Source organism: Pseudonaja textilis, chromosome Z (genome assembly GCF_049901715.1).
Source record: "Pseudonaja textilis isolate UNSWEBS1 chromosome Z, rPseTex1.2, whole genome shotgun sequence".
NCBI lineage: Eukaryota > Metazoa > Chordata > Lepidosauria > Squamata > Elapidae > Pseudonaja > Pseudonaja textilis.
In genome coordinates this window covers 90346226-90360633 of record NC_142008.1, presented here as the reverse complement: position 1 = coordinate 90360633, position 14408 = coordinate 90346226, and the positions used below count along the sequence as shown (strand labels likewise).

General features: G+C 39.4%; 1 protein-coding gene across 3 annotated transcripts in view; it reads left to right on the top strand.

The window, feature by feature from the left end:
• The window catches only part of CACNB1 (calcium voltage-gated channel auxiliary subunit beta 1), a 61542-nt gene extending 49031 nt beyond the window's left edge, over nt 1-12511 (top strand). For 2 of the 3 annotated variants that reach the window (XM_087916771.1, XM_087916769.1), the window contains 5 exons: nt 229-338; nt 2429-2580; nt 4241-4336; nt 5512-5697; nt 8439-9097. In XM_087916771.1, coding sequence (XP_087772897.1) covers nt 229-338; nt 2429-2580; nt 4241-4336; nt 5512-5697; nt 8439-8951 — 1057 coding nt within the window. In that variant the 3' untranslated portion in view covers nt 8952-9097. Of the gene's footprint in view, nt 1-228; nt 339-2428; nt 2581-4240; nt 4337-5511; nt 5698-8438 lie in introns of all 3 variants that reach the window. The other variant, XM_087916770.1, reaches the window with a different exon arrangement.
• The last annotated feature ends 1897 nt before the right edge of the window (nt 12512-14408 follow it).

Genomic DNA, 14408 nt, shown 5'->3' with positions numbered 1-14408 from the left:
TGTTAGTTGTTTTTTTTTTGTGGTTTGTTAAAAACTCCTTTCCTAATTCATGAAGAGAAACCAGTTTGTTTGGTTTAAGTGGGCTGAGTTTATTAAACGTCCATTGGCAGATATTTAGGTTCCTTTTTCTGGTTCTAGCACCAGAAAAAACACCCTAGTGATCTGGTGGGAATACTTGGCAAATTAAGTTGACTTCCTCAGCTACTCATCCCTCTGTGTCTTCTACAGAATATCCATCACACGCGTGACAGCTGATATCTCTCTGGCTAAGCGCTCAGTCCTCAACAATCCTAGCAAACACACCATCATTGAGCGCTCCAGTACTCGTTCCAGTCTGGGTAAGGTTAAGTTGAGATCCTGAAAGAAAACTTCCAATCTTCGTTTTCTTCTAAAAAATTGTTGTCAGGAATTTTTTTTTTCGGTTGAAATAGTGGGAGGGAAGAGAAGGCTGGTCACATTACACTAACATTTTGCATGGTACGCCTTGTCTAACTCTAATCTGTATCAGTTGAGAATATCTTTTCCTGGATGCTACTTGATTTTTTTCTTTACAAAAAATGTAGTTGTCTCTTTTTTCCCCTCTCCCTGACAGAACCCCTTTGACACAATCCTTGAGCAGGGCATTGGGATGGTCTCTACAACAACATGAATTTATCTATATCCAGGAATGGAAGTGGGCGCACCCTAAAATATGCAGAGCATGGACAATGATATCAGAAGTATTATAGGGTGCACTTTAAATCACATACACTTCTGTGCATGAGGAAGAATGTTCCTTCTCAACCAACAATTGCAAAAGGAGAAAGCAGTTGGGTTTGTCAGCAGCCTTCTCTATTTTAATCCTCCCCATGTTGTGATTTCATCAGACCTGTAGGCATCTTCTGCTGCTTCCCAATGACTTCGACTCACTCTTCTCTTTTTCCCCCCCTTTCCCACAATTTTCCTTTCCTTGTGTCTGCGCATCCTCTTCCTTTCTGTGCTCCTGATACAGATGTCTTGGGTATGTAACCTTTAACTTCACAAGTTCTCCAGTGTTCCTTCCAAGTGCCAATTTAACATGCTTAAGTTCAGCATGGGAAATATGTTTAAAAGAATGGGGCGGGGGGGTGGGTTCAAAACCAGAACAATAAATACGCTTCACTCTTGCTAAAATGTTTAAAACATTGTTTTGGATTTTTAATTGTGTTTGGGAGATGAAAAATGCAGAGTCGTATCAATCTCATTTTTCACTTTCATTCATTTCCTAGGGTCTTAATGAGGCAAACCAAATCCAAAAAATAATGTTGTTTTTTGTTTTCAGTTCATGGCAATCATAAGAAAAGCAACAATGCTTAAATGTTTTGCTTGCAGCCCTATGCATATTTACTTGGGAGAAGACCAGTTAAATTCAGTGGGACTTATCTTTAAATAGATTTAATGCTCTAACACTGTTAGAGAAATTGCTTGGTTGTAAAAGGTTACAGATTCTATATTTAGATTTATTTATTTATCTATTTATTTATTTATTGGATATTTCCTGTATTTGCCATTTCCAATTTTGGTACCCTGCAGGTTTGCAGACTTTGACTCCCAGAATTCTCAGTAATGGTTATGCTGCCTGGAAAATTCTGGGAGTTCCACACAGTTGGACTGTTGAGAAAGACTACCATACCGATGTCATAGCATTTTTACATATTAAATTGAAAACTTACAAGAAAAAATAAACACAAATAGAAATATTTAAAACAAGATCACTATGGACTGCAGATAGCATTTCCACATGGTGTATTTCCCACATTACTGTCCTAATGTGGCATAAACTCCACTAAAAATTATCCTAGAAGCAATGAGGAAGGATTAGATACTTCCTATTAATGCCCTGGGGGGTATCTTCCTGGATTAGGCTTTGTGAATTAAAATTTGGCCTTCTTAGTTATACTTGCTTCTTTTGGCTGGCAGTTATTTTACTTTCCTTTGTTTGAGGGATGGCTTTAAACCAAACTGTTAGTGGATCAGACTGACTGTTGATCATTCAGAAATGAAAAGAATTAATGTTTGTCCTATAAAATTGGCAGATGTGATAAATGTATCTTTTTTTCATAAGCAGCCTCTTATACAATCTCACAATGATGGGCACTACAGCTGCGGTGCCTAAATATATCGGTGAAAATAGTGAGTTGTGGAGTAATTATAACTGATTATATTTCATGCATTGAACAAATGCTACAGAAGGGAACAGTAAAGATATCCCCAAATCTGTTGTTTTCCTTTTCTGTTGATATTATTTCTCAGAATTCCATAACTGGAATGTCCAGTTCTTCAGAAGAAAACAAGGTTGAGAAAGATTGTTCTAGAACGATCACAGGGCAGTTGAATCTTGCTGCTGTATTTTTCCCATGACAGTGTTGACCTTGTCTTCTCCTTTGCTGCTTGCTCTCTGCCTTGGCAGCTGAAGTACAGAGCGAGATAGAGCGCATCTTTGAATTGGCTCGAACATTACAACTGGTTGCCTTGGATGCAGACACCATTAATCATCCAGCTCAACTCTCCAAGACCTCATTAGCACCTATTATTGTCTACATCAAAATATCTTCCCCAAAGGTGAACAAATTCCCTTTTTCTTCCATCTGATTCTACTAACAAATTACCTTCCACCTGGTTTGGGAAAGAAAGGTGGGTGATCATAGAGGGGCTTGGTGCCAAAATAAATTAGAAAATTCTTATGGTACCTCAGTAGGGCATGTGCAGGTGAGAATAGCATATAGGAATGTTTATCCCAGAAGGAATGCATAAGAGATATATAAATATTTTTCTTTCGGAAACTGGTTAATGCTAAATTATAGAGGAGAATGCATAAGTTACATAGAAGCCAGAAATAGTTGAACTGAACCAGTGGGGCACTTACCTTGTACTGTTTTCATTGGCTGCCACTGTTCTCCATGATTTCAGGAAGGAATCTTTTCCAGTCCTTTTGGTGTCAGGGATTGAATTTGTGAACTTTTGCATGAAAATTCTGTGCTGTCTCTAATGAATTACAGCACTTCTTTTGTTGATTGTTATTCCTGCAGAAATGCTGTTCTTAAAGGGAAAGATGTTAAACAGCCTAGAAAATGAAAATATAACATTCCTAAAATGATCTAAAATGCATAAGATATTTTTATAATCTTATTTTCCTACTTTTCATTAGTTATATTTTTCCCTTGTTTTTTCTTTTATATTATTAAAACTACTGGTTTATGCAAAAACCCGTTTCAACAAATTCAGTAAAATTGCATAACTTGCCTTCCTTGGCCTGTGACTATAGGCTGGTCTTTTTGGAAGTACCTGCATGCATGATTCTGATAGTGCTGAGGCTGCTTTTTTAATGAGTTTATTTATTTAAGAAATATGCACATTCATATCTTACTACTGGTTTCCATGGACCTTAATGAATATCTCTATGGTTTAAATTAAAAATAAGAACCACTAATAGCAGAAGAAATGTAAAAAGTAGTTAATTTGCCAATGTTGTTTTCCTTAAGTGCTTATAATTGTAACCTGTCTTTTGTGATGGGAAGATCATAATATAAGTAAGGCTTGGGTGAAATCTTGATCAAGGGGAAAAAACTGAAAAGTGTGCTACGGAAGAGATGGAAGAAAGAGCAGGTCCAGTCCTGGTCCCTGAATGCAGCAAAGACCAAAGAATTTTCCAGTTTTCACCTCAGGCTATTTGTGTTTCATGTTTTCTCTTTTGAAAGACTTGATCTTATTCTGAGCATAGTTTCCTTAAAATTGAGTATGATCATGCATAAGTGGAATTATGCTCTGTTAATGTAAAGACATCACATAGTTCATACAAATTCATTTGTAGCTTCTTTTGTTTGCTTCTTTTCAAACCATTTGCACATAAGGAAATAACTTGTGACACTGGCCCAACTAGTTCAGGAACTCTTCAGGCTCAGAGGAGTTATTTAAAATATCAAGAAGAGACACAATCATTTGTCTCGCGCATGACAAGGCAAATTGCTACTTCATCTCCATAATGTGAAATGTAGTCTTCTTTCTGCGACTATTTACTCTGATGAATAAAGGCTCTGTGTTCAGAGGAATACCTCTTACCTATATATAAGTGTTTATACATTTGCAAGGGTTCCTTCAGGAGAAGGATGCTAGCAAGAGTTCCTTGGAAGTATCTTCCTCTCTTTTAATATTTGGTTTGTTCTGATCCTGTCTTCATTCTTTTGGGCCCTGAGATACCTTTCTCCCATTCTTTCTCCAACAGGTGCTGCAAAGGTTGGTGAAATCTAGAGGTAAATCCCAAGCCAAGCACTTGAATGTGCAAATGGTGGCATCAGACAAGTTGGCACAATGTCCCCCAGTAAGTTCTCTCACTGGGTGCAGCAGCCTAATGGTCAGGACTTCTTCAACTATTTTCTCCCTTCCTTCCATGTTTCCAATCCCAAGTACACCATGCAAATGAAGCATTTAGCCCTCTTCTCACCATCACCAGTTTGCCCTGCCTTATGTTTGTGGTACCAAACTTCACATTTCAGCCTCTGTTGTGATATTTCATTCCTTAGATAAGTTCTGTATCTCTGCCCATGCTTACAAAGTAAGCCAAGTAGGGAAGTTATTATGACTCTTCTGTGCTCAGTATCATGTATAGCCTAGTTTTTACTCCTGGTGATTTCCAAAGATGGTGGCCTACAATTCCTGATACGCTTGGCCAGCCTGCTCATACAGAGGAAAAGCTGACCAAAAACATTTTACCACTAGTAAAAAATAGGAATATATATCTATATCTATATCTATATCTATATCTATATATATCTATCTATATATATATATATATATATATATATCTAGAGATCGCGAAGGCAGACCCGACACACGTGGCAGACAGAGAGGTGTGGAAGCAGTACTCAAGGACATTAGCGGACCTCGCCCGAGCGCGAGACAAACGCTGAAGAAAAAAGAAGAAGAAGAAGAATATATATATATATATATATATATATATATATATATATATATATATATATATATATATATATATATATTCCTATTTTTTACTAGTGGTAAAATGTTTTTGGTCAGCTTTTCCTCTGTATGAGCAGGCTGGCCAAGCGTATCAGGAATTGTAGGCCACCATCTTTGGAAATCACCAGAAATTCCCCTTTGGAAATTCCCTTTCTCTCTTACAATGGCCATTTGCACTTGCACCAGAATAGTTTTTCAATACAGTAATGGGACAGTATCTGTTATAGTATCTGAAAGGTTTAAGTAAATTTAGGTGGTACAGAAAAATCACGTTGTAGTTCTCCTCTTCAATTCCTTGCTGTCATCTCCCATGGTTTACCCTCCGAAAATTGGAGAAGATTGTGCTTTTAAAAACTTACTTTTGCAGCCCACTGGCTTCTATTCATAAGATCTGCCTACTTCCTCCTTTGCTTACTGCTACTCCTGATATTCCATCCCATTTCCCACCCCACCCCCATCTCTCTATTTCTCTCATTGGACCAATTTACTGCCACTCTTCATCCTGTTTTTCTGCAGGAAATGTTTGACATCATTCTGGATGAAAACCAATTGGAAGATGCTTGTGAACACCTGGCCGAATACCTGGAAGCCTACTGGAAGGCTACCCATCCTCCTAGCAGTAATCCACCTAATCCATTGCTAACCCGCACCATGGCAACTGCTGCCTTGGCTGCGAGCCCTGCCCCGGTCTCCAACCTCCAGGTACAAGTGCTGACCTCCCTCAAGCGCAACCTGGGGTTCTGGGGTGGGAGGGGCAGCCTGGACGAGGGGCTGAGTGGAGCTATCCGGGTTGAAGAACATGAATTATAGCTTTCTGGAAAAACTGGGGTGTTGCTCCAGAAAGAAAAAAAATAAGGGAGACCCACAACAAGGCTCCCTCTTGCCCTCAAAGGACTGTTGTACTGCTGTTCATTGAAGGTGATCGCTCTCTGTTTCTTCTTCTGCTCTCTGCCTTACACATCTTTGATGAATCTCTCTGCTAAAGACCCCTCTGCCTTTTCAAAATTTATACTAATTTTGTTGAAAGGATGGCTTTGTCAGGTTTCCTATGTGTCTACATTTTCCCCTGCCTTTGTCTCAACAAGCATTACTTGCTAGGACACTGAGATAAGAATGTTGGGTCTGGAGGGAAGATATTGTAGTTTATTTTAATCATAGTAAAATGGTATCACAGAAGTCATAAAGGCATTCATTTTCCTTCACTTTCTTGACAAGCCATGCAAGAATTGACCAAGCTTTTTGCCAATGTATGTACATGAATGCAAAAGCTGGGTTACTATGCCACAAAGGTGCCAGTTGTTGCCATTTTTTTCCTGGATGAATTTGCACAACTATTCACCTCCTTTGCCATGCTTTGTTCTTATTATATTCCTAAACAGAGCATAAGAATGTAGACAAGGGATGTACTCAAAAGGTAATTATTCTCCAATTTGATACCCCTCAGATGTATTGGTTTCAACTCAACTGTGTGAATTTTCAGTGTGCTGAAAATTCCCTTTGTTGAGCTTCTGCACATCTAGAATACACCAGGGTTGGGGAAGCTTTAGTGGAGTGAGATTAATCTAAAAAAAAAATTCACTACTACTGCCTCTCCAAATAATATACTGCCTAAAAACTTAATCACTGTCGCAACTTATCAAAACAACATCCCTTCTAGCTTCCTAGCAATTAGTAGACAAGTCAACATCAAACTATCAGAATCAGCACTGTCCACATCAGATTATGCAATGTCTTATATTTTTACTTTAACAAGGACCCTCATCTTTGCACCTAGTAAACCTCGTGAACTAATTTCTGGTATGGGGGCTCATCTAATGTGTTTCTTTCTTTAGCTGAAAATATGAATTTGCACCATGACTATAATAGTTTTTTTTTTTCAGGAGTGAAGGTAATCTGTTCCTATCATTCAGAAACTTGAGCTTTCCTTGTTTCAAATAGATGTTTGAGTATATGATGAAAAACATCACATGCTTTTTGTTTTAGAACAGTGCAGGCTCTGAAGTGGTAACCATATCTATGAAGCTGATCCTTAAGTTGTTCCTTTTCCCATTTGGCCTCCCTTGCTTTTTTATGGGTCTGCATGATGAGACTCAATGGACTAATGATCTACTAATTAGCTATATAAATGGCATTGTGTCAGAACTTGACAAAAATCCAGGTACAGGTAGTTCTCAGCTTACAACAATTCATTCAGTGACTATTTAAAATTACAACAGAACTGAAAAAACAATGACCCATGACTATTTTTCACAGTTATACCCGTTGCAGCCTCCCCGTGGTCCTGTGATCAAAATTTAGACACTTGGCTACTGACTCATATTTATGATGGTTGCCATGTCCAAGAGTCACTTTTTGTGATATTTGGATGTGCAAAATCAATGGCAAAGCTAGATTCACTTAACAATGTGCTACTAACTGAACAACTGTAGTGAGTCATTTAACAATTGTGGCATGAAAGGCCTTAAAATGGGGCAAAACTTACTTAACAATTGCCTCACTTAATATAGATCTTGGGCTCAATTGTGGTTATAAGCTGAGGACTACCTGTTGTAACATGTCCTATATATGCTGAAATCTTGCAGGTTATCAAATTGAGTGGTAAGTCTTTCTAATGTTTATAGAAACAATAGAAAAGTCTCATTTTTCTGTATAACTACCTGTGTGCATGTACATGTTTGTTTGTTTTGTTTGTATGTATGTATGCATGCATGTATGTATGTGTGTGGAGTAAAAGGAGTGAAACATAGCCAAATCTGGAAGGAGTAGTGGTAAGAAAAATCCAATTGGAGGGCCAGAAAATTCTCATTCCTGTTCTAGTTCATATTGATTCTACATAACTTGTCCAAAACGACATCTAAACAGCAATTTCTGACAACATGCCAGAACCAACATTCTTCTCTGAAGCTACTTCCCTTTTTCCTGGTGATTCCATTCAGGGAAGAATTTGGGGGCAAAATTCTAGATCCTAGTTTGGAGAGCTAAAATACAGCATGGCATGGTTTGTTTTCTGTTGAAGTAAGTGAAGTAATATACATTATTGCCTAAAAGTACACTTTATGCCATTAAGTCTGGACTTTAACCAGCAGCACTAATGTTCCAAATCACTGTCCCGACATCCCTAATTTCTCAGTCCCTCAGTTATCCATCTTTATTTCTTTGCAAGTTTCTTTGGCATTAAGATGCATGGGGGTTTTTTTTGTTCATCTGTTTGGGGAGAAAGAAGAGGAAATACTGCCAAAGGAGAATGGTCTGTCTTGGCCTGAGGAGAGGAAGGCTGATTGCTTTCTTAAATCTAGGGTGATTCACAAGACTAGAGTTCAAGAATGTCTCATTCTAACCAGTTGGAGGATATTATTGCTGCTGTGTGGTGGCTGCACTAACATTGTTTTATCTTTTTCTTCTGTTCGTTTGCATGGTGTGCGAAATCTGCTTCTTTCAATCAGGGACCCTATTTGGTACATGGGGAGGAGCCTCATGACCCCAAGCATCCTGGCCTCCACAGCTACACAGGGCAGCCAATGGGGCATGGCCAGATCCGTTCAATGGTGCCTCCTTCTCACTTGGGTGCCCGAGGCCTTTCCCGACAAGACACCTTTGATTCAGAGATGCCGGGCAGTCGTGATTCTGCTTACACTGATCCAACGGATTCCTGCATGGATATCGAAACTGACCCTTATGAGGAGCCGGAGCCTCCTTTCCTGAGTCACCGCCAGGGTGCCTGGGAGGCTGAAGAACCTGAGCCTCATCACTTCCAGGGCCACGGTCATCGTCCCCCTCAGTGCCAAGGCTCCCTGGAAGCTGAGGAGCCTGACCGACAAAACCATAACCGGTCTCTGCGTGGGCGGGGAAAAGGGCGGGAACGCTATTGCCAGGAAGAGGAAGAGGAGGAGATGGAAGCTCTAGGTCATAACCAAAACAATGTGGAAGACTGGGGGCGTGATGCTTATATTCGTTAAGGCCTCAAGGGCAGGTTTTTATCCCTCTAGAGAGAAGCTTGTTCCCACTCAGACCTTTGGGAGTGACAGCGGCTGTCCCTAAGAGATTGGCCTTCAGCTCCACGGAAGAGCTTGATGGCTGTAGTGTTTGCACCCCCAAACCACACCATCATTGACCAGGCCTGTAACTCAATGCCCCTCCTTGTCTGGGGACTCCCTCCATTCCCTCTTTGCCATTTGTGCCAACAACTTCTTTAACATCCTCATCCTGCCAGCAGCACTGCCTGGGCTTTCCCACAAGATCATGATGAATTCACATTGACCTTAAATTATTTATACTTCAGGGCTGGAAGAGTGGGGACAGATTCCCTGAGGACAGGGAGAAGATTGGTCTCCGCTGGTGCCTCAAATTACCCCACATGTTTGGGGAATGGCTGGCGTGGACAGTGACCATAGACTGGCTCTTCTAAAGTCCTTCTTTCCTGTTCCCAGCCAAAGCCAAACAGCTTCTGGAGGAAGATGGTCTCCTTTCCTCTATCAATTTAAACTACCACAGATCTCTTCCTTTGCTATCTTATGGTGCTGCAACCAGCCCGCCACCGTGGGGGAAAGGGAGAAAAAGATAACTCTCAATTTTTCTCCCAAGATTTGTTCATTGCCAGATCTTTTCCAGTGCCTAGAAAAGAATTACAACACAAATCACCTTAAATCAGCCTTCTCCATTCTGACAACCTCCAGGCCTGTTGCGATAACTGCATAATTCCCAGCCAGCACACCTGGAAGTTATCATGTTGGAGAAGGCTGCCTTAAGTGCTTCAGCCCTCCAGTGCCTCTGCTCAGGGCCCTTCGGTTCGTATTTTGCATGCTGAACAGATTCTGAACATACAGAATGCATGCATGTACGTGTGGTATGTGCCATGTGCCTGGCAGAGAGAAAGTCGTTGACCTCCCTGTAAATTGCTGTCTGGCTCTTATTACTGACTTTGGAAAACTCTTTCCAGCATGTATGATAGCCTGGCCTGAGATATGGGGCAGATAAAAGGCAAGGCAGGGCAGCTCTTTCACTCCCCTGAGCCCACAAGGAGGCAAGGCTAGCTAGTCTCCTTTGTCTTTGCTGCAGGAGGTGCCTTCTCTTGTGGTAAGCTTGTGTGTTGACCCATTCTGCTATTGCTTCTTTCTTCCTTGGTGAACTTGGGTAATTAGCTTGTCTTCCTCTTCTGATAATATGCTAGACAAATTTCAGGTAAAGCAACAAACATATGGCCCCCAGGAGAGAAAACAGAAATAAGAAGAATTGGCATGGGTTAAGTCAGAGTCCTAAATCTGTTACTATTGATTACTCATATGCAGGTCCAGAAACATGCTGGATTTAGGGGAGGGCCAGGGGAGGACCAGGGATGATCATCAAGGCAGAACATGTTAACTATATCCATAGTGGGGAATTTGTAGCTGCTTGCTCCTACCATTATCAGTTATGCTGTGATAGACTCTCTCTTACCCAGCCCAATGTTTTAAGAATATAAATTTTGGGGTCCAAATCTACTTCCTGCCTCTAGTCCCCAGGATCTTCCTTTAAAAGGATTTTAACAGGTAAGAATTATGACTTCATGGATACATCCATGTGGTTTACTTTGCAACAATATGGAGGTAATTTATTATTGTTGCTCTCTAAGTAGTTTTAATCAACTTTGCTTAACTTTTCTTGAAATCAGCCAGATCCTGTACTTACTTACACTTAAGAGGATTGCTCGTTACTAAGATTTATTATTGTGGCATGGAACTGTAAGCAACCATTGTTATTTCTAAATAACACAGAGACCTCAGGAGTTTCTCCTCTATAGATATTTCAGGCTTCTACGTGACCCTAGAGGAAAAAAAGGTGCCACTGCTTTAAGTGTCATGTTAATTTTGAATGAATAGATTCATTAAGACTTGGATGGAAGCCTGGAAAAAAGGGAGGCTAATGTATAGTGGAGAAGTGCTGTGCTTAATCTCCTTTGAGTACTGAAGCACTTGCATATCATTTCTGAAGACTGCTCTGCCCTTGTTTATAAATTATATGCCCCGGGCTCTGTTAGAATATTGGTTGTAGAAATATTCAAGAAAGGAAGATACTGGAAACTTGGTTTTATTTGGAGGAAGAAATAATAAAAAAAATGGGCCGAAATCAGATCCTTGGATTTGGGCAACCTTCTTTAATGTGGTGCCAATAACTAAGGATTCAGAGAGTCCTAGCTCAACATATCTGAAAGTCTCCAAGATAAGAAGGACTGTCATCTTTCTTTGATAAAGCTGGTAAGATTTTGGCATATTCAACTAGTAGGAAAAAGGGAGGGCATTGTGGCATATAAATCCAGCCTGCCTATTAATCTACCAAGAAAGTATAAGGAATTGAAATGAAACTGCTGCAATACATAGGAATAACTGTTAACCAGAAATACAGGTTGGCGAAATGAGGCATATTTTTTTGGATTTATGACATCTTGCAATGATTTGGGGGTGGCTGATCCTGATAGGTTTTGACCTGATGGTTAGTGGCAGAATTATTGACTTGATATCCTTTTGGTCCTTTTTTGCTATAGGGAAAAGGAAAGGAAAGAAAATAGATAATCTCCCCAGAGCTTTGCTATTGGTTTGGTCCAATTATGTAATTCCTCCTCACCTATCCTTGAAACTGAAGTTCTCTGGTTTACTGGTATCTTTGATTCCTTATTTTAAGCTGCTGCCTCTTATTCCAGAGCTTTGCACACCCATAGCACTTTAATGGATAATCTTTCTATTAGACACAACAGCCGCATATATTGCTTTAATTTTTCTGCTCTGTGAACTTCAATTTCAGCAATCCCTGACTTCTTGTGTCCAAGTGATTAAATACCAATAGAGATAGGAACAGGTTATTTTAAGTTCTGTAAATCCAAATTAATTTTAGGGTTTTCCCTTCTTGCCATGCCTTCAAAGTTCTCCATATGAAAGACAATAGGAGATCTATTACTCTACCTATATGTTCAAGTTTGTTCTGGGATGGATTTAACAATTTTCTGCTGCTTCGGTGGAGATAAAAAGTTGCAGATTCATAAACTCTCTACCAAGTTGTTAACTGTTTAATTGAGTTTGTTTCTTTGCAGTAGACAAAAGGGTTACAAATAGGCTTTGAACAAGAAGAATATATCAAATTATAAGATTATTTTAAGAGAGTGTACTTTATATTATTTATTGTAGTGTTCCTTGAGATAAAATTAGTTGGCCAAATTTGTAATGAATGATTTCGCCAAAAGACTTACAAACAGGAGTTTCTGGGGAGAAAAAGGGGTGGTGGAGAAGATATTTTAAAGAATATGTTGTTGAACTTACAAGTAATTAAGACTGATCATCTTCATCCCCATCCTATTTGTACCTTTTGGTTTTAGTCTCCTCTTTGGGTTGTTTTGTTGCTTAATTTGAGTGGGGAGCAAAAGAGAAAGGTTATTATCAATAGAAGATAAATTTTATTAAGTTTTTGCCTCATCGTTATACAACTGGTTCTTCAATGCTTCAATAATTCAAACCCATCATTATCATGGGAATAAAACTATTTTCTAAAATGCAATTTCTCTGAAATGTTTATTGTGTTTAGTGAAGAACAATGAAAAATACCATATCCCCAAATCATAAACATTAAAGGCAGGAATATTGAGATGCTACTAGTGTTCAACTGCACAAAAAGTAACCCTTGCAAAAACCTTGCATCCAAAAATGTGGAAACTTGGATGTAACTAGAAACCCAAAGTTTCTATTACCCAGGTAGGTTCATTTGTATTAAGAATCTCTCCTCTGAATGCTTGTCGTCAGGAACCTCATGAACAAGGTAGGTACACACATTCCATGCAAAACATGGGAGGCAAAGCAGTGCTATGAAAAGAGCCCTTTTAAAACAATATTCCAGGGAGCTACTTTAACTTCTTCTACTAAAAGAAAAGTAGGCCAGTATACAGTAATCTACTCTGTCTTGACAGCTGATTTCTGTTATCTTTCAGTAAAGAGGTCAGAAGGTGATGTCCTTGCTGTGTAGCGTGTGAGTGCAAAAGGCTGCATTGTAGGGATCCCACTTCCACTTGCTAATTGGGAAAAGCATCGACCTAATGCTTTTCTTGATGTGATAGAGTGAGGTTGGGAGATGGGAGCCTGTAAATCCAGGACCTGACACCTTTCCTCCCACAGAAACTCTCAGAGTGACACTGACAGTTTAACAAGCATACTGAAAATAAATGTCTTGCAGTGTTGTCACTTCGACTAATTTTGAGCTCGTATCTAGTGCTATTCTGGGACAGTGTTAGACACATCTCCCAAAACGAAAAGGTTGATAGGTAAGTTGGCATGGCCAAAATAAAAAGGCTTATAGACAAGTTGGCACTTTACAGCGGTGGGACATAAGGAAATTTCCAGTTGAGTTCCCTTTCACCTGTTTTACCCACTACACAGAAGCCCTTTTTTGACATTGCCATGGAGATTAACAGAAAAATCACTACAATCAGTGTCCATTGCTGCACCCAGCTAGAATGATGGTGGATCTTATTGTCCATCTTTGTATTGATTTTGCTGCTGCTGTTCCATTCCTGTTTTTAAAGGGATTTTTTTTTAAAAAAGAGCAGTTTAGCCTTTTTCTCCAAAAATAATGGACATATGTTTTGGAAGTGATCCAAAAGCTGAGAACATGTTTTATAGGAAGTTTATAAAATCCAACTTGGGCTTCAGCAGACAAGAATTGTGCAAACAGCTACTTGTGGAAATTGGCATTATCAGCTCAACTCACAGTTGAGTTGGAACCAGTTGGCATGCCAGTTGAACAACACAAACAAAATTATTCAGGATGGATGGCAAGGAGGTGATCTATACAAGAGGTCACATCCCAGCCCAACCATGATTTTTCCACCATCATTTTTGAATAAGCTACAATTGGGTTCATATAATATGATATGCAATACACCACAATAGACACATTATTATTGTTGGGCTCAATAAAGCAAAACTAAATAAACCATATATTTTAACCGAACAAATGAATTTGCCACAAAGATTTTTCTGGGTTGTCCAGTTTATTGGGATTACAACAACAAGAACAACAACACTGCCATCATCAGGTATCAAAGAGAATTTGAAGTCATGGATCGCTCTTCCAATTCCCCAACTTCTCTTAGTATTGGAGAGATGGCAAGGAGGATTCTTGTCCTTTCATAGTCTTTTTTTTTCCTCACTGAATAAATATGGATATAGAAATATGGATAAATGGAAGCAGATTGGATATCATTGGACTGGAAGCTGCTTGGAGTTGGTTGGAGAATTGGCAGGTATATAAAAATTTTAAATAAATAAAATTTCCTAAAAACAAGAGCTTTTAATAATAGAACAGAGAGCCTCATGGGGTGATGGACACTCCTCCACTGGAAGAATTTGAAGAGATGTTGGATGACTTCTTGTTGTGTGACTGCTTTGATAGCCAAA